At 52.4% G+C, this 16427-nt stretch overlaps 7 protein-coding genes across 7 annotated transcripts; 4 read left to right on the forward strand and 3 right to left on the reverse strand.

Annotated features, from left to right (window-relative positions):
* Nucleotides 1-459: 459 nt before the first annotated feature.
* POSPLADRAFT_1072561 (carbohydrate-binding module family 5 protein) lies at nucleotides 460-3352 on the reverse strand. The gene is made up of 16 exons (XM_024482523.1): nucleotides 3214-3352; nucleotides 3149-3156; nucleotides 3020-3097; nucleotides 2884-2968; nucleotides 2585-2829; nucleotides 2448-2537; nucleotides 2298-2395; nucleotides 2208-2248; nucleotides 2126-2145; nucleotides 1879-2066; nucleotides 1689-1827; nucleotides 1467-1479; nucleotides 1355-1412; nucleotides 1135-1297; nucleotides 1024-1073; nucleotides 460-963 (listed from the first exon to the last, which is right to left on the reverse strand). Exons 1-16 carry the CDS (start codon nucleotides 3316-3318, stop codon nucleotides 839-841), a joined length of 1506 nt encoding a protein of 501 aa, XP_024344608.1. The 5' UTR covers nucleotides 3319-3352; the 3' UTR covers nucleotides 460-838.
* Nucleotides 3353-4079: 727 nt separating this feature from the next.
* Nucleotides 4080-5456, reverse strand: POSPLADRAFT_1051936 (hypothetical protein; the record flags this gene model as incomplete). The annotated part of the gene is made up of 8 exons (XM_024480221.1): nucleotides 4080-4132; nucleotides 4190-4338; nucleotides 4389-4537; nucleotides 4587-4751; nucleotides 4803-4886; nucleotides 4938-5207; nucleotides 5257-5333; nucleotides 5387-5456. 8 exons carry the CDS (start codon nucleotides 5454-5456, stop codon nucleotides 4080-4082), a joined length of 1017 nt encoding a protein of 338 aa, XP_024344609.1.
* A 211-nt stretch (nucleotides 5457-5667) lies between these two features.
* POSPLADRAFT_1176768 (hypothetical protein) lies at nucleotides 5668-6629 on the forward strand (the record flags this gene model as incomplete). The annotated part of the gene is made up of 2 exons (XM_024488447.1): nucleotides 5668-6284; nucleotides 6343-6629. One exon carries the CDS (start codon nucleotides 5668-5670, stop codon nucleotides 6253-6255), a length of 588 nt encoding a protein of 195 aa, XP_024344610.1. The 3' UTR covers nucleotides 6256-6284; nucleotides 6343-6629.
* A 270-nt stretch (nucleotides 6630-6899) lies between these two features.
* POSPLADRAFT_1064296 (hypothetical protein) lies at nucleotides 6900-8951 on the forward strand (the record flags this gene model as incomplete). The annotated part of the gene is made up of 6 exons (XM_024481784.1): nucleotides 6900-7082; nucleotides 7140-7247; nucleotides 7299-7379; nucleotides 7441-8002; nucleotides 8053-8392; nucleotides 8453-8951. 6 exons carry the CDS (start codon nucleotides 6900-6902, stop codon nucleotides 8697-8699), a joined length of 1521 nt encoding a protein of 506 aa, XP_024344611.1. The 3' UTR covers nucleotides 8700-8951.
* POSPLADRAFT_1038192 (hypothetical protein) lies at nucleotides 8609-8951 on the reverse strand (the record flags this gene model as incomplete). Its single annotated transcript, XM_024477346.1, has 1 exon — nucleotides 8609-8951. The coding sequence occupies one exon, from the start codon at nucleotides 8949-8951 to the stop codon at nucleotides 8754-8756; it is 198 nt and encodes a 65-aa protein (XP_024344612.1). The 3' UTR covers nucleotides 8609-8753.
* An 822-nt stretch (nucleotides 8952-9773) lies between these two features.
* POSPLADRAFT_1068643 (hypothetical protein) lies at nucleotides 9774-12490 on the forward strand (the record flags this gene model as incomplete). Its single annotated transcript, XM_024482311.1, has 16 exons — nucleotides 9774-10012; nucleotides 10069-10105; nucleotides 10163-10309; nucleotides 10362-10424; nucleotides 10487-10673; nucleotides 10732-10764; nucleotides 10838-10949; nucleotides 11001-11065; nucleotides 11112-11240; nucleotides 11292-11368; nucleotides 11427-11508; nucleotides 11560-11658; nucleotides 11714-11907; nucleotides 11966-12113; nucleotides 12168-12211; nucleotides 12264-12490. 16 exons carry the CDS (start codon nucleotides 9774-9776, stop codon nucleotides 12372-12374), a joined length of 1767 nt encoding a protein of 588 aa, XP_024344613.1. The 3' UTR covers nucleotides 12375-12490.
* A 2247-nt stretch (nucleotides 12491-14737) lies between these two features.
* On the forward strand, nucleotides 14738-15992 carry POSPLADRAFT_1127355 (hypothetical protein; the record flags this gene model as incomplete). Its single annotated transcript, XM_024483615.1, has 2 exons — nucleotides 14738-15502; nucleotides 15579-15992. 2 exons carry the CDS (start codon nucleotides 14738-14740, stop codon nucleotides 15990-15992), a joined length of 1179 nt encoding a protein of 392 aa, XP_024344614.1.
* Nucleotides 15993-16427: the final 435 nt, after the last annotated feature.

Genomic DNA, 16427 nt, shown 5'->3' on the forward strand with positions numbered 1-16427 from the left:
GTGGCACTGGTAGAGGCTGATGCGGGTACTACATCATTACGGACCGCCGCTCCTAATGTACAGTCAAAGCTTGCAGGGTCAAAACATTCCAACAGAACAGACGTCCATGAATAGACTTTTCAAAGTTTAGGGTGCTCAGTGGGAAGCAGCGAGGCGTCCCGTAGCGTACTACCAAGGGCCATGGCTAGCAGGGCTCGTAGAGCACGCCCTCTTCTCTCTTGCCGGTGCCCACCCCTGACCCGTGCAGGTTAGGGTGATACGTATTGTACACCCGCACAAGACTGCCGCGGACGTCGGACATAGCACGTAGCCTGGGACATGCAGAGGCAGCCTGTACGGCACTCGCAAGCACAGAGCGGCGCTCCGCACTTCTGCCACCTAAATTGCCGTCGCCAATCGCGCAAGTTTATGCGTTCTGCCACGAAGGTCGGCGACACATAGACACACCGAAAGCACGGTAGCTTCTTCAACGCGACTGAATTGCACTTCTACTACACACTGTTGCTGCGGAAAACGATACGAGAAAGACGTCGCAAGGCCGGCCCGCGGGGGCCAGCCGCCCAGGGGGAGGGGAGAGCGGGAGAAGGAGAGGGGGGACCAGAAGATCCCAAACGTCGTGACTAGAACCCACGTTAACATAAGATCATAAACATCGTGAGCGTCGCTGCGAGCCGCCCGCATCTTGCCTGTTCTCAGCGCCGGCCAGGGGCATGCAGAACACCGAGATCGCCATATGGAAAGTGGGAGGCGAGAAGCGAGGGTCGCCGGCTTTTCTATACCATGAGTCGTGGAGAGTGCGCTGCACCCTCGTCGTGGCCAATAGATATCATAGATAGGCTCATAAGCGGAAGAAGCGAGAGCTCCTCCGCGGCGCGACAGGCGCGGGCGTGGGCGCGTGCAGGGCGCGTGCGGCAACGTCGCTGGAGCTGCAAGCGCCATCGTTGGTCCACACGTCCGCAGAGCCTTTAAGAATAACGGGCATTGCGTCAGACGTCGGGTGATAAGGGAGCGGCTACGGCTTACCGCCAGGGGTGTCGTCCTCGGTCCAGTACTGCGCGGTCCAGAGGTCGCCGCTTGATTGGAGTGGTAGAGCATCAACAGACCATGTTGCTGCTGCGAGGACGGACGACGCACTTGTATTGCACCTGTGAGCCGCCCGTGTACGCCGTGCTACTTGACCACTCGGAGACGCCTGCGCAGTTGCCCGTGCCGGTCGTGGCTGTGGAGGACGCCGCGGAGGAGGAAGAAGAGCCTGAGCCGGTCGATGAACCGGCAGTCCCGCCAGAGCACGCGCTCACTGCACGAAGAATACGATTGAGCCACAGGGGGCGTAGTGTCAGAGGAAATGACTGACCTGGCATCCAATCGCCGTTATAGTTGGCGGAGGGCGTGTCAGAGGCATAGTACTTGGTCTATAGATAGAGAAGATTAGCATGTGAAGCATGTCACTTAGTAGGGCAACGAACCTCCCAGATGTACCTGTGGCGTAACAAGACAAATACAAATTAGCAAATGTATTCTTGCGCGAAGGATTCGGATAATAGGAAGTTGAACGATGGCACAGATGCCGATAGCACCACGACGGGGTAGACGAGGTCTTAAGAGGCCCCTCCTCCGCGATGGGGAAAAGAAGGTGTAAAACACTAGAGGTTCGCGATCCTACATCTGCGGCAAAAATATATACGTACCCATCGTAGGACACGTTAGTACCACCTGAGTAATCCGAGCCACTAGTGTACGCCTGAGCATCACAAGGCGGGTAGGTGAAGCCCGTGCTGCCGGCGGCCACAAGCGCATTCTTGATGGCAAGGTCGTAGCGGTCATTGGCTGCAGATAGTGAGTTCCTGTACATTTCGGGGGCAAATTTGTAAAACACACCGTAAGCCTGAGAAGCATCCCACAGCATGACGCCTCCAAATGAGGGGAACGAGTTGCGAGTGACCCTCGCGATGCTGGACAGGTTGTCAATGGATTGGTAGCCAGTTCCAGAAGCCGTGCTCGATGCAGGTGCGCCAATGAAGATCTTGACGTTCGGGTTAATGGCTGTGTTCCGTGCCCAGTAGTCCCTGAAGCATAGAGAGTCTGGTTATGCAAATGATCCAGATCGATACGGAGATCTCCATACCAGAGACCAAAGTCCCATCCCTGGGGTCGATCGATGGCGTCAGTCACACAAGGTGGTTGTAGCACAATGATGTCATACGCACAGATGCCTCGCCGAAGTTCTGCAGCCCGCAGGGGTTGTTGTCTCCGATCGAAGTCAGCATCGCGGAGTTTGCGCAAGGAACCAGACTTACAAAATTGGACAAAAACCATATCAAACCAGGCACTGTTGAGAGCACTTCCGAGATACTGATCGGGGTACTCGCACTGGGGGGCGCCGCTTATATAGTAGCTGCAACGACGTCAGTTACTACGTGAGTTGCCCAAATGAGACTGCAGCGTACCTTTTGCTAGCCCCAGTAAAATGGGTACGAAGCTGAGTAATGAAGGCACCATAGCCGGTGTCCGACCCGCCCTCGATGTCGAGGTCAATACTGTAAATTGTCAGCACGGCGCATAAAACTCAAATATATGAACGTACCCGTCGAGGACAGCGCTACCGAAGGGCCTGTCGGAGCTCGATCCTCCCAAAAAGATGTCCCAGATTGTGTCTGCAAATGACTGCGCCTCGCTGTCATTGGAGAACCCGACACCCCCACCAGCGCCTCCAAGACTGATGGTGACGATCTTGCCCTGGCTCTGGCAATACTCAATGTCCGACGCCAGGAAGGAGCAGTTCAAGAGCTCGGTCCCAGAGAAGTACTCGTTATCGGTGGTGTTGCAAGTCTAAACGTAGGAGACATCAGAGCCAGAGGGCCACTTTTGTAGCCTCGGACGTACGTTCGCCAGGTTAATCACGGGATAGTTGCCGGTGCCAAAGAACGTGTCCACGAACGCTATCGGGATGACGTCGATAGCATCGTCCTAATGAGGCCCTAGTAAGCGTAAAGTCCGGAAGAGCCAAGGCCAACTCACTTGACAGTAGTAGGATATCGGTTGCTGGAAGTTCGCACTATCGGTATGAGTAGCGCCATAGGAATCCTGGCCCCAGTATCTGCGCCGTTGTCAAGGCACTGCTATTGATCGACGATTGCAGGAGACTTACACAGCAACCTAGACATAGTGCGATACCGATCAACATGGAGCTATGGATACAAGCTACGGACTTACATTATCATACAAACTGACGTCGAACGCGGCAACCCTGAGGGTGCTAAGGGCCGCAAGAAGAAGGCTGCCGAGAGACAGAGCACGAAGTTGAGATGAAGAGGACATCGTGATGGCCCGTAGCTGGAGGGTTCACCGAGATTCGACTCACGGCGCAAGCCTCAGTAGAAATAGCCTTTATAACCGTGCAACATGCCGCCAGTGCCGTAGCACGCCGCAACCCCGATAGATGAACCTGTGTATCGAGAGGTGAGAATCCTTCCACGAAGGCCGCAATGTCTGATTTGAGCGTGATACGCACAGGAATCTCGAGGCATATCGGCACTAATCACGCGGTGAGAGAACGCGCTCAGCATGCGGCTGGGAAGCGGACACACAGCAGGAGAGGGGAGGTGGTACCTTTCGGCCCACAAACCGCGCGGTAGCAATACTAGTGCGCAGCGGGCATATGGTGCACAAGACCATATCTGTTGCCCTGTGTAATTGACTCGGAGGGCATGTAGTCGAGGCATGGACGATCGTGCGCATCTCGATCACAAATGCCAATCGAACGGCAGATTGAGCGGAGACACAAGACCTGCGTCTCCCACGTGAAGCTTTCCCTCCGTAGGATGCCGGGCTCTGGCCGACTGTGATTATCTCCTGCAGTTGTCCTCGTGGACTGCGTGCTTCACCGTCCTGCATAGCTAGGGAAGGCGGGTTCTGTCCGAATGGCCTCAGTCGTACCGTCTTCATTTTTGAATTACTAACCAGTACACTAGAAGTAGCAGCACATCCGCAGCACGTTCAACAATACAGCAGTCTAAATAAATGAGGGTGGGAGCTTGCTCGAGTCTGCAGGTCATGCGGTTCCCAGGAATGTATATCTGCTATGCTGCAGGTTCGTGGCCACCGTTGCTCGCTGCAGCGTTTCTCACAGGTTCTAGTGATAGAGCTTCGGGTGAGAGAAAGGAACCATAGGCACAGGAAGACAGCATACCAAAGTAGGGGTGCCCTTGAGCTTCCTTCGCGGTGAGCCGCTCCTGGTGGTCGTACCGCAGAAGCCGGTCAAGCAAGTCAATAGCCTCTGTCGAGATAAATCGCTGATTTTCTGACGTCACAAATTTCTGCCACGGTTTCTTGGGCCACCTAGCGATATGCTCATAAGCCGATGCACGGTAGCAGACAAGCTGACCCACATTTGGAGCATGTCATCGTATTGCGGATCGAGGGAGATGTCGTACTTCTCGATGTAAGCGTACAAACCCTCAGTGCCTAGGACCTTGGCAATCTTGACCAATTGGTCATAGTTGTCGTGGCCATGGAAAAATGGTTCCTTGCGGAAGATCTGAAGAGCTTGTGAGAGCCAATCTCATCGGTGAGAGCAATGTGTATACCATCGAGGCGAACATGCAGCCGTAACTCCACATGTCTAGACTGTAGTCATATTCTTGGAAGTCGACCAGCAACTCCGGTCCCTTAAAATAGCGTGAGGCAACACGGACATTGTACTCCGTCCTGGGGTGGTAGAACTCCGCCAGACCCCAGTCGATCAGTCGAAGCTGAAGAAAGCTGCGTTAGAAAGGCAGCAAACGCCCCTCGTCAATACATACCTGTCGTCGCTCATGGTCTATCATCACATTGTGGGGCTTCACGTCTCGGTGCATGATGCCTTTCGAATGACAGTAATCCAACGCCTGTATCCTCTCAAGTCAGGCCAATTCCATAGGTTGATTGGATGAACCCACCTTCAATAGCTCGAACATGTAGAATCGCACGTCGAAGTCTGTGAACCGAGGGTACAGAACTTTGAAGTCAACATTGTGAACGTATTCTGTGATCAGGCTCGGAATCTTCGACGCCGGATCGCGCACAACGTCAAGCAGAGCGACAATGTTCGGACCCCCAGCGAGATTCTGTAGGATCTTGATTTCGCGCTTGATTTTCTTTTTCTTGACTGGTTTGAGCACCTTGATGATGCATTTCTCGTCGTTGACAACGTTGATACCCTCGAAAACCTATGGCCATGTTTTGCATGAAGCGCAAGTCACGTACAAGAAAGCTTACCTCGGAGTACTTCCCTCGCCCTACTTTCCGCACAATCTCGTAGTGGTCTTGGGAGCCCCATTGGACTTGAAGATTGTCTATCACTCTGATTAGACTTGTTCACGCGCAGACACATTGGTTACAATCACACCATATTCGTGCCAGGAAGGACCGAGTTTGGAGTTTACATCCGTGTAAACACGAGCAACAGATTTCGTCATGGGTCGACCCATGCCACCGATAGACACAGATACCAATATCCGCCTCGGCGATGGCACAGAGTGGCTGGCAGGAGCAAGACAATGAGGTAGAAATGAGTACGTGATTAGGCGCCCTTGCGTTTGCCGGCAGCATGGAGGATTCGCACGCCCTTACTCGTTCCACCGCGACTGAGTTCACTACATATACCCTTCCTTGTGTCTCCATTCTTCCATGGCAAGGAACTCTCGGAACGCGAAGACTGCAGCATCGATTGCACAGCCTGCACACTGGCCTACACATGTCCAGTACATCTCAGTATATCGCTTTCACCTATCTGTGCCGACCGAGACTCGTGCTCTTATTTGTCCCAAGTCGACAGCACCTGAAGCCTGTGTGCCCTCTCGCTCTTTGACGATTATACGACGAATTTCAGAGCATTCTCATCCCGCTTCTGGACAGTTTGGTCTCTTTGCGGCCAGGAAAATACCTCCTCGTACCCACATCCTAGACTATATAGGAGAGCTACACTGCGACGACAGGCCTGAGTCTGACTACGACCTCTCGCTCTACCGAACTCGGGAAGGGCTCAGTATCGGAGTGGATGCACAGCACATGGGAAATGAGGCACGCTTTGTGAATGACTTCAGGGGAATCAGTCACAAACCGAATGCGGTGTTCGAGGATCGCAGGACGGTGGATGGAGAGCTACGAATGAGTATATGGAGCGGTAGCGACTGCATCAAGAAGGGTGATGAAATTCTCGTCTCGTATGGCAAGTCATGGTGGCGAGCCCGGGAAGAATGTGAGGGTAATGCCTGAAGGATGGCAAGTGTATGAATAATTTACAGGTTCGCTCGAGTGCAAAGAATGTTACATGCATCTCTAACTACCGTGGCGTTGATGCAGGCATTAACTCCCAACAAGCGTTTCTCGGCTTGCGCAAGCAGCGTGTGCCTCTGGGTGAAGGCTCCAATTCGAGGTAGCAAATGAAGTCCAGAGGCAGCGATATCGCCGAGACATACTCATGCTTCAGGAATATGTCTGGGCAACGGCGAATTACGAAGATTGGCTCAAAGCATTCAAGCTGTGTTGCTGTCCGTGTCATCCAGTGCCATTCACATTGTATATCTAGCACAGTGCTGTTAGAGTAGTTCAAACATGTAACTCACCTTACCTAGTCCTTCGATATACCGAATGGACGTTGGCAGTCTATAATTGTATTTGAACGAACACGAACGATCATTATTGAATAGATCAATGATTGTGCATCAATATTCAACGTTCAACGTTTCAACGTCAAGTGTGTCGAGGTTGAGCGTGTCGTCAGCGGCGGAGGCAGTTGCACTCGCATTCAGAAGTCTCTGGAATGATCCACGTGGCCGTGAGAGTCGGTCACTTAAATTTCGGCCATAGGCGGACATCCTTGCTCTGCAGTGTCTATAGCTTACACCTCTGTTGTCCAAATGCCTCCTCGGATAGCCTCTGCTAGGGTCCTCTCATTTGTGAACTTTTACTCTTGCACTGTCACGACTCATGGTGCTAGTACCCGTACATTCTCTACCTGTTTGAATGGACGTCAGCAGGGTTCAAGTTCCAGTCGCACTGCTGCACGGCTTCGATCCTCGTCTAGCCGCTTAGTTAAACAGGTGAGGCTCCGACATCTTATTTCTGCAGAGAGAATAACTGCTTATATACCCGCTCAGCACGCTTTCCATGCATCTGCTGTCCATTCCGCACCCAAAGACCCATACGCAGTGCTTGGGGTTTCCAAAGATGCGGGCGCAGCTGAGATCAAGAAAACCTATTTCTCGGTGAGTTTCTCATATGTTATTTGCTCCTTACTACGCTAAACGGCCCCTTAGCTCGCGCGCAAATACCACCCTGACACGAACCCGGACAAGAACGCACAAGAGAAGTTCGTTGAGATTCAGGAAGCTTACGATGTAGGCGAATGCATAATCACTGTAGAAGCGGAGCTCACGTGTAGCTTGCGTGAATTTGCAGATCTTGAAGGATGAAAAGAAGCGAGCCGCTTACGACCAGTATGGAGCTGCTTCTCAGCAGCCAGGCTTTGATCCTGATGCCTTCGCCCGAGCCGGCGCAAATTTCAATAATTTCGGGGGCTTTGGTCCATTCGGTGCCGGTGGTACCTCCAATTCTGATCTCTTCTCAGAACTCTTCGGTGCCTTCGCGGGCACTCGGCGAGGGTCACGGAGAGCTGGGTTTGCAGATGATGTACAAGGCGCTGACCTACAAGCGACTATCGGTGTGACGTTTATGGAGGCCTGCAAAGGAACCTCGCGCACCATAAACGTCACTCCCACTGTTAATTGCTCTTCGTGCTCCGGTTCTGGGCTGAAGCCGGGTGCCAAAAGGACAGTCTGCGGAACCTGTGGTGGGTCGGGTGCCAGCACGTTCGTCATCGACGGTAGTTTCCACATGAGCAGCACATGCGCGTCTTGTCAAGGGACAGGTACCACTGTGCCTCGTGGTAGCCAATGTCATACATGTGGAGGGGTGGGTCAAGTTAGGGTCAAAAAGGCCGTCAAGGTCGACATACCTGCAGGCGAGTAATACACTACTTCCACGTACCCTATTTATAACCTCTCTCTTCAGGTGTTGAGGATGGCATGACACTCAGAGTACCAGGCGCTGGTGACGCGCCGTTGTCTGCGAAGGGCCGTCCTGGCGACCTACTTGTCAGAATAAGTGTCGCGAATTCGCAACACTTTAGCCGACAAGGAGCGAACCTTCACTACGAAGCTCGCATTCCCATGCACAAGGCTCTTCTAGGCGGTCGTGTCCGCATCCCAACGCTGGATGGTGAAGTGGACGTCCGACTTCCAGCTGGAACTCAGCATGGAGAAGAAATGGCGCTCAAGGGGCGCGGAGTCCCCACAGTGTACGGTGGTGGCAAAGGGGACTTATTCGTCACTTTCATCGTCCAGTTGCCTAGGTCAGTAAATGCCGATCGGTTTTAGTTCGTCATCTTGATCATGACTATCTTCCCTCCCAGAACCCTCACGGATAGACAACGCCAAATTCTTCAGCAATACGCCGACGAGGTAGAAGGCAAAACATCTGCCTCATCGAATGCCTCAAACGCCACCACTTCGGATACGTCGGCGTCTTCTAGCGGCCGAGATTCGACTGCATCGGCTAACAGTGCAAACGGTACGGATTTCTTTGCTCATGCTTCTGCGCCCCCGGGTGGCTGGGCGTCTCGTGCGTGGAATAGAATCAAGGGACTCATCGGCTTTTAATTTATCCATGCCTCGTAATCCCTTTTGGATGCACCTTCGACCCTTTAGACGAGTCTAATTCGGAAGCTGCGTCGCAGAATAAGGACGACGAACAAGACCGAAGGCAGAAGGCAACGGCATAGGAAGACAGGTAGACGCGCGTCTGGGATTCGCATGGTCGGAAACGTTCTTCGAGACTGCACATATTTTACCATAGTCTTGCATCTCCTTTAGTACATGCTGCTTCCATCTAGAACTATGCAGTGATGCCATAAAAGTCGCGAACTGGATCTCAGAGCGCGTGTAGCTCAGCTCAATTAATTGTTGCGTGGGTTTTCTCTCTCAGGCCGAGAATCAACAGCGTGTTCACTGACGTTTGTACAAGCGAGGCCCGCCTCTGAGCTTGCGATAAGCACTGTAGATCTCCACCTCAATCTCGCTCACATGGGGTTGAGTACATGTGCCAGTGCCACGTATCCACTACTTGCCATTCTGATTGTCTGCGGCACGGACTTACTGCCTCAACGCCTTCCACAAGGATAAAGTGGCCGAAATTTACTACGTAATTGTGGCGATTTCGAAGGCCGATGCTCGTGGTGTGGGACTGCACCAAGGCTTGGGGTTTCGCAGGTGGCGGTCTGACTTCCGTATGACGGTGCCTCAAGGGGCCCAAGAGGCCCCCTCAGGGCCGCTGAGCGGGTCCAGGGTCCACTTCTCGCGACACGGAGCTGGTGATTTACCCAATCAGCCTCTCACCCTAGGTTCTCACAGCTTCGCAGTCTAGACCCTCGCGTCTCGGAGAGAAGGGTACAAAGGCTAAGAGAGATCGCTTGTCAGGTTTACTGCGGCCTGTCTGCGTCTATTATTCGTCTATCAGGGATCTGAGCACGGAAATCTTCTCAAGAAATCCTTCTGTTTTCAATATTCGAGAGTATTGACCCGTATGACAATCCCCGTGAGCACGAGGGGCCATCCCGCTCCTCCAGCCTTCGCTCCACTATCGGTATAAATTCTCAAGAGGAATCGGTATGTCTCAGACACCTTTCCGGAATCCACTCTACGCCCCCGGACCCGAGACGATTGCTTCGGTGACCCATGTCTACTACACAGGATGTCGATGCGCCATGGGGTAGCCAGGACACCATCCCCAACTCCCTCGAGAAGTCGAATGACTTCGCAAATACTTCGATCGTCGACCCCACAAATGCAGTCCTTGATCCTCTCAAATACTCCCAGTCTGCAGATAGGCAAGACTCCAGTTCTACGTTGGTGGTTGAACCTTCGGTCACTGGCCCGAGGATCTCAACCGTACGGCTTTTCTTCGCGCATGTAGGGTGAGCTTGGTCTCGATCAACTCATTTGAACGCTATTGATCGAGGGATTGCCTTAGAGCGGCGCTGACGCTCTTCCTGGCGACGACAGACGCGGTAGGCGTTCTGCAAGGTACCACCGCATGCTTTTGCCCTGACGCGACCTCATGACAGACAATTGTGTCCACCATTTTACCCACCATCACGAGCGAATTTTCGGCGTCTTCGACGCAATATACCTGGGTCTCGGTTACGTACATGCTGACGCAGACTGCGCTGCAACCTCTTTACGGGAAACTCTCTGATCTAATCGGTCGCAGGGTCCGTCGGCCCGCTCGTTAACGTTGCCCCTTTCTGACGCCCACCTTGACAGACCGTCCTATTCAGTAGCATTTTCGTATTTGCCGTCGGTTCCGCTCTATGTGGCTCAGCGAAGGTAACGCCGGCTGTCACTGAAAACAAATGCGAACTCTGATTGCCAATTGACTCTCAATCTAGAGCATGCAGTGGCTGATCATTGCCCGAGCAATCGGCGGCATAGGCGGCGGCGGTATTGTTAGTTTGGTATGGACCATAACCTCGGAGATCGTAGAAGCCCAGAACCAAGCCAAATGGTCACAAGCTCTCAGTGTCACTTGGGCTTGCTCTGCGGTCGCAGGACCAATTCTCGGAGGGCTCTTTAGTGGTCCGTCTGACTGTCCCTGCAATCTCGCGGTCATTCATGACTTATCTTGTCGAGGCAGTTAATTCGGGGGGACTGAGCTGGAGATGGGCCTGTGAGCTTCCTTTCATTAACCCCGTGGCCATCCGCACTTAGACAGGCTCGGCCAGTCTATCTCAATCTCCCAGTATGCGCCGTGGCATCTATGGCACTATGGCTTTCCCTCCGGCATGTTCAACTGGGAACATCTGGGGCAATGTCTTGGCCTTCCCTCTTGGCAACATTCGACTTCGCTGGACTGTCAGTATCGACAACTGTTCCGGACGCTATGTCTCACTGATGCCCCGATAGATTTCTCTTTATGGGTGGAAGCAGCTGCATCATCATTGGCTTCAACGTCGCTGCTCAGTTTGGATGTATGTCAACAAGGCTCTCCAATTTGCTTACAACTGATGTTCCTAGTCACCACACCCAAGTCATATAGTATCATCGTATCGGGGCTTGTTGTCTTGGTCTGCGCTGCCTTCTATGAGGTCCGAACCAAGCGAGACGCTTTGTTCCCTCCTGCTGTATTCAAAGATTACACTATTGGTAGGAGCGCCTTTGTCGCACATTGCTCAGGCTGATCTCATTGCCATGAAGTTATCACGCTTATCATTATCTTCCTTCACAACTTCGCCTTTAATGCGGGCACGTTCTATCTGGCGTTGTTCTTTCAAGTATGTCATTGGCTTCGGAACCGCTCTTGCCCCACTGACCGGCTATTGAAACCTCTAGGCTGCTGAGAGCTTGACGCCATTAAAAGCTGGTATCAAAATGCTTCCTTATTCGCTGGGATCATCGTTAGCTTCCATGCCTAGTACGTCTATGTTCAACATTTGCTGTGGTCTGTATCTAAATACCTCGGCAGCTGCATGGTTCATTGGCTACTGGCAAGTCCGGCATCCGGATACAAGTGGGCAGAAAACCATGATCTGTCTCGGCCTTTTCATCGCCACCATTGGCTTCGGTATGTCGTGTCATATGCTTGGCTTCATGTGGAGGGCTAATAGTTCAAACGTTAGGTGTCATGATGTCAATGGTGACCACCACAACGAATATACTACAAAGCATATTTCCTCTGATCGCTGGCGTCGGCGTCGGCATGCTCTTTCACGCCCCGTATCAAGTATTCACGAGAGCGCTACGCCGCAAGGATACTGCTTCTGGTACAAGCGCCTTCTTCTTGGTCAGGTTTACAGGGGCCACTGTGGGGCTGGTGAGTTCAAACTCGTCTGGACCTACTCAGTAAACCGAGTTCATCATGGCGCCAATAGTCTGTTTCCGGGGCGATTTTCGAGGGTCGATTAGCAGACACCTTGCCGTCTGGGATCTCTGCACAGAATGTTGTCGAGTTTGTCTGCTCGCCAGATTTGGACGGTGTGAGACCTGTTGTCGTACACGCATTATCACTCTCGATACGGGTGCGTTGCCTAAGACCATCGACCCCTTAGCACTCCGCTGACATTTATGAACAGACCATATGGTCGGTCTGTTGTGCATGCTTAGGCGCGGCTTTCATAGTAATTATCCTGTGTTCTTCTTTATCGTGCTCAGCTGATGCCAGATGAACAGATCTCGTTATTCATGCGCAATCTCCCTATGGAAAAAAGCGAGCTCGGGGAAGCAAAACACCTCGACGACGCTACCATCATAGCAATGCGATCGGAAGAGAAGGCTGTCTGATTTGGACGCCGTTCTACTTCGAAGTGGCTTGTTATTGCCACTGTAGTTGAAGTATTGTCTGTAATCTCTGTAATAGTTCCTTTCGTGTACACGGCCATATTAAGGTCATGTCAAAACAATATACAGTGCAATGGGCACTACAGGTGTAATTGCGTTTTGGTTCTGTCAAATCCTCTGTGCGTGTCTTTGCGTGTAAATGAGCATATACCCCTCCTTCAAAATGGTGACACAACTTCGAGCAATCAACAAGTCGCCGTACTGTGTATGGTATACTCGACCCAAGCGACTCGTAAGACCGCCATGCAAAAATGGCTTAGGCTCCTCGTGGTAACCTAGAATAGCCGATCGACGGTTCCCTCATCTCACGCCGCGGCGGTGGGTAGCATCTGGTGCCACAGCTATCGACATGGTCCAGGTCCAGGCACCTGTGATCGAATGATTGCAGCCGAGTGGCTTCTTGAGATTGGCGTCGAGATTTAATTGAACGCCGTTGGATTGGCATGAGAACGCTCGTTTGAGCGAGCCGGAAACGTGAGGTCATACGTCAATGTTCTCGACCGCTACTCTCGCCGTGCGCACCTTGTCTGCGCAACCGATTCCGGATATATGGGAGATGCAGCAGGCTCTCACGAAAATTGCAACTTTCGCTTCCTGTGGGATCTCCGACAGACATGAACGAAGTACTTCGACTGACAGATACCGTTAACGGGAGGCTGATGGACATTCGAAGACTGTGGAGGCACTGCAAATGGAATAGCGTTCCCGACCCACAACTCTATTGTCGCAGATTGGCTCTGTAACGTACTCGGGTTTACGACACCATCCGGTTAGACAGACGGATCCTACGTACGTACGAGGCGGGGACGGACCGAAGCTCGCACACAGCGTTCCACAAGTTCGATCGAGGTGAGTCGACTAATGGCCACGGTAATTGTGCTAGCGATGTTCGCAACGACGCACGTGTCTGAAAATGCGTGGCGAGGATTCGTCCGCAGGATACTTAGATAGCCAGTCTAGAACGTCAGGTTTAGCAGCCGACAAACATGTATACGGGTCCACGGGAGTAATTGTTTCTGGGTCAGGGGTTGCTTTCGACCGCCAGCGCTGCACTTCATGCTGGACATTCGTCTTCCTGTTTGAGCTCTGGAGGTACCAGACAGAAGTCCCCCCCTTGTGTAGATGACCAGATTTCCGGGGAAAGCGGGACCGTCGTAAATCCGTAGCGCATCAGAAACTCTGTTAGCGCCCTCACGGTACTCAGATATATTTAGCAAGTCAAATTGGGCGGGTTCCGAATGGAGGAGGGGAGATGTATGCACACCTTGCTGCGGTTATTGCGCATAGCCGATGATGTACTGCCCTACGGAGTGTGCAAGGCGGCACGCATCAGTTCAACAGCGGGTCTGAAGCGGTCCACAGTTCTGCATCAGATATCATAGATATCGTATTGGAAATTGCTCGAAGTCGCGTTTTAAGTTGAAGCTAGCGTTGGGATTGTCATCTCGAAAATCCTGATCCGGGTAGATGTCTCAGAAGAGTGGCCTTGTCATCAACGGATACTATGGGTTTGACGCTGCTTTCCAAAACTTGTGCAAGCTATACCATAGCTGTTTCCAATTGGATCATCTGCGACGCTATAGCGGCACCATCGAAAGTCGCCGTAGTATCTCAAAGTAGTTGCTGAATATCCGGTCCGCGATGATCGAACAGGGTCGAGGCGGAAGTTCCAGAGCAATTCCAAGTATGGGAATTCTGATGAAGATAGTGTTGATGCCTAATTGGGTATGGCCGTTAAGCGCCCCGCAGACCTTGCTGCTGCCTCACCTCCTTGCCCACGTCCTCCATGCTCCCTCGTCGTGTGACTATCGGTACCTGCACATCCCTCCCACCTTGACCGTCCTTTGACAATCTGTGCTACGAATGAACCAGCTACCCTCGCGCTCCAACCACCGGACTACGGCATTCCATACTCTGCTGAATCTGCTGAGTAGAACTTTCACCACAGCACAGAGCAAGATGTCGCCGACCGTGGGCCCTGATTTGGTCCCCACTCCTCCGCTTTCGGGATACCAGCGACCTACGCTCTTGCTAAAGAGGACATCAACGTCCTCGCTTCAGAGCGAACCCGACAATGTGACCATCGGGACATCCCCGGCGTACTCTTCATCAAATGTGTCCATACCATTCGAAGATGGTGACGTAGATGTCGTTAGAGTGGAAGGCTTGCGGCATTCGAACACAAGACTTGAAGCGCGGTGAGTACACCTTCTCGCTTTGAGGCTCCCTTGCGCTGGTGCTGGCCGGCACGCTAACGAGTTACGGCACAGGAGGAGGGGTCCATCCTGGTTTGCTATTGGTCATGTATGTCTTTTACTCATGCTCATGCGTTCTTCTACCCTAGACGCTACAAATCCCCCGCATTCGCTGTCCAGCTGCTCGACATTCTTCATACCCTCCGCACCCCTTCATGGTCAACTTCTGGAATCACCCCGGATAGGATTGAGATACAGAAAGTATCGGGATCCATGACCAACGCTGTCTTCTTTGTCTCTTGTCCGTCGGTCCCGGGTACCCGCATCGTTCTCCTCCGCATCTACGGACCTTCATCAGGGTCCATGATTTCACGTCCGAGGGAACTGCAGATTCTGCATGTACTTTCCTCGCAGTACCACATTGGACCTCGTGTATATGGCACATTCGAGAACGGGCGGGTTGAGGAGTATTTTGATGCTACGACCCTAACGGCGGATGATTTACGAGACAAGATGACGAGTGTATGGATCGCAGCACGTATGGCCGAGCTACACACTGTCGACATTAAGGCGGTTGAGCTCGTCTCGACTTCAGACGCAGCTGACGAGAACAATTGGGTGGCCGCCAAGACGAATGTGCAGTCTTGGTTCGGCCTTGCACGCGAAGTTCTCGCACTTCCCGGGACGCCGCAGAGCGCTCGAAGTTCTCTCGACCTCGATCGTCTTCATGAAGAATGGGAGCGCTACACGTGTTGGCTCGACGAGCAGGAGAAAATCGCCGGGCCTAGCCCACGAGTCTTTGCCCACAACGACACACAATACGGAAATCTGCTGCGGTTGAAGACCCTCAAAGAAGGCATGTCCAAGCACCAACGAGTACGTATTGCCAAGCTAGATCTGCACTAGCACGCAGGTTGACAGTCGGCGCCCTCTCTTTATTCTTCCATTCTAGATCATCGTCGTCGATTTCGAGTATGCTTCGCCCAATCCTGCGGCCTTTGATATTGCGAACCACTTCCATGAATGGACCGCCAATTACCACTCCGACACCGCGCACATTCTTGATCCCGCACTCTATCCGACCGAAGATCAGCGGCGCAATTTCTATCGGTCATACCTCAGACACATAGAGCCAAATAAGGAGCGTCAGATGTCCACGGAGGAGCTCGAGGCGAAGGCGGACACGTTGGAAAGTCAGGTTCGGGCTTGGAGCCCCGCGTCACATGCGATGTGGGCTCTTTGGGGGATTATCCAAGCTCGGGAGTTCGTCGAGGGCAGCGACGGAGATCCGGAGTTCGATTATTTGGGCTACTCTCAGTGCCGATTGGATGGCTTCCGCAGAGAGTTACATGCTTTTGGTTTTTGATGTGTTACTAGTAGGAAACATCTTCGTATGCTGTCTCAATATGGCTGATTTATTGTGATATACGTTGTTTTACATAGATCACCCTAGACCTGTATACCCCGCACTGATTTGACGTGTAGACTTGTCGCAATGTGATACTACCAAAACAATTCTACAGTAGCCTGGGCCAGTGAACGAGAAAAGCAAGCGAACTGTATTGACTTATAAGATTAACATGTGTTGGCGAGCGTGTGAGATGTCGACGGAACGATGAAAAGCTATCCGAGTGTCAAGAGAAATAAGTCAAGCTATTTCGACGAGATGAGCAGGATGATGAGACGATTGAAACTGGTGGTAGCAGAGGGTTGGAAAGGGAGACTAAGCTAGCGTTTAACGAGCAAGTACAGGAGCGAGAAGCAGACAGCGTGACGGTATCCTGTCAGTCGTGCAAGCAGA

The sequence above is a fragment of the Postia placenta genome (genome assembly GCF_002117355.1).
Source record: "Postia placenta MAD-698-R-SB12 unplaced genomic scaffold POSPLAscaffold_1, whole genome shotgun sequence".
In the NCBI taxonomy this organism is placed as follows: Eukaryota; Fungi; Basidiomycota; class Agaricomycetes; order Polyporales; family Adustoporiaceae; genus Rhodonia; species Rhodonia placenta.

What these genes read in the sequence shown, in the direction of transcription:
- POSPLADRAFT_1072561 (XM_024482523.1), bottom strand. Translation starts at nt 3,318, where the DNA reads ATGTCCTCTTCATCTCAACTTCGTGCTCTGTCTCTCGGCAGCCTTCTT. An exon ending in CCGATATCCTACTACTGTCA is followed by an intron (nt 2,969 to 3,019) that starts AGTGAGTTGGCC and finishes AGGGCCTCATTA; the next exon opens with GGACGATGCTATCGACGTCA. An exon ending in GGATGCTTCTCAGGCTTACG is followed by an intron (nt 1,828 to 1,878) that starts GTGTGTTTTACA and finishes CACTATCTGCAG; the next exon opens with CCAATGACCGCTACGACCTT.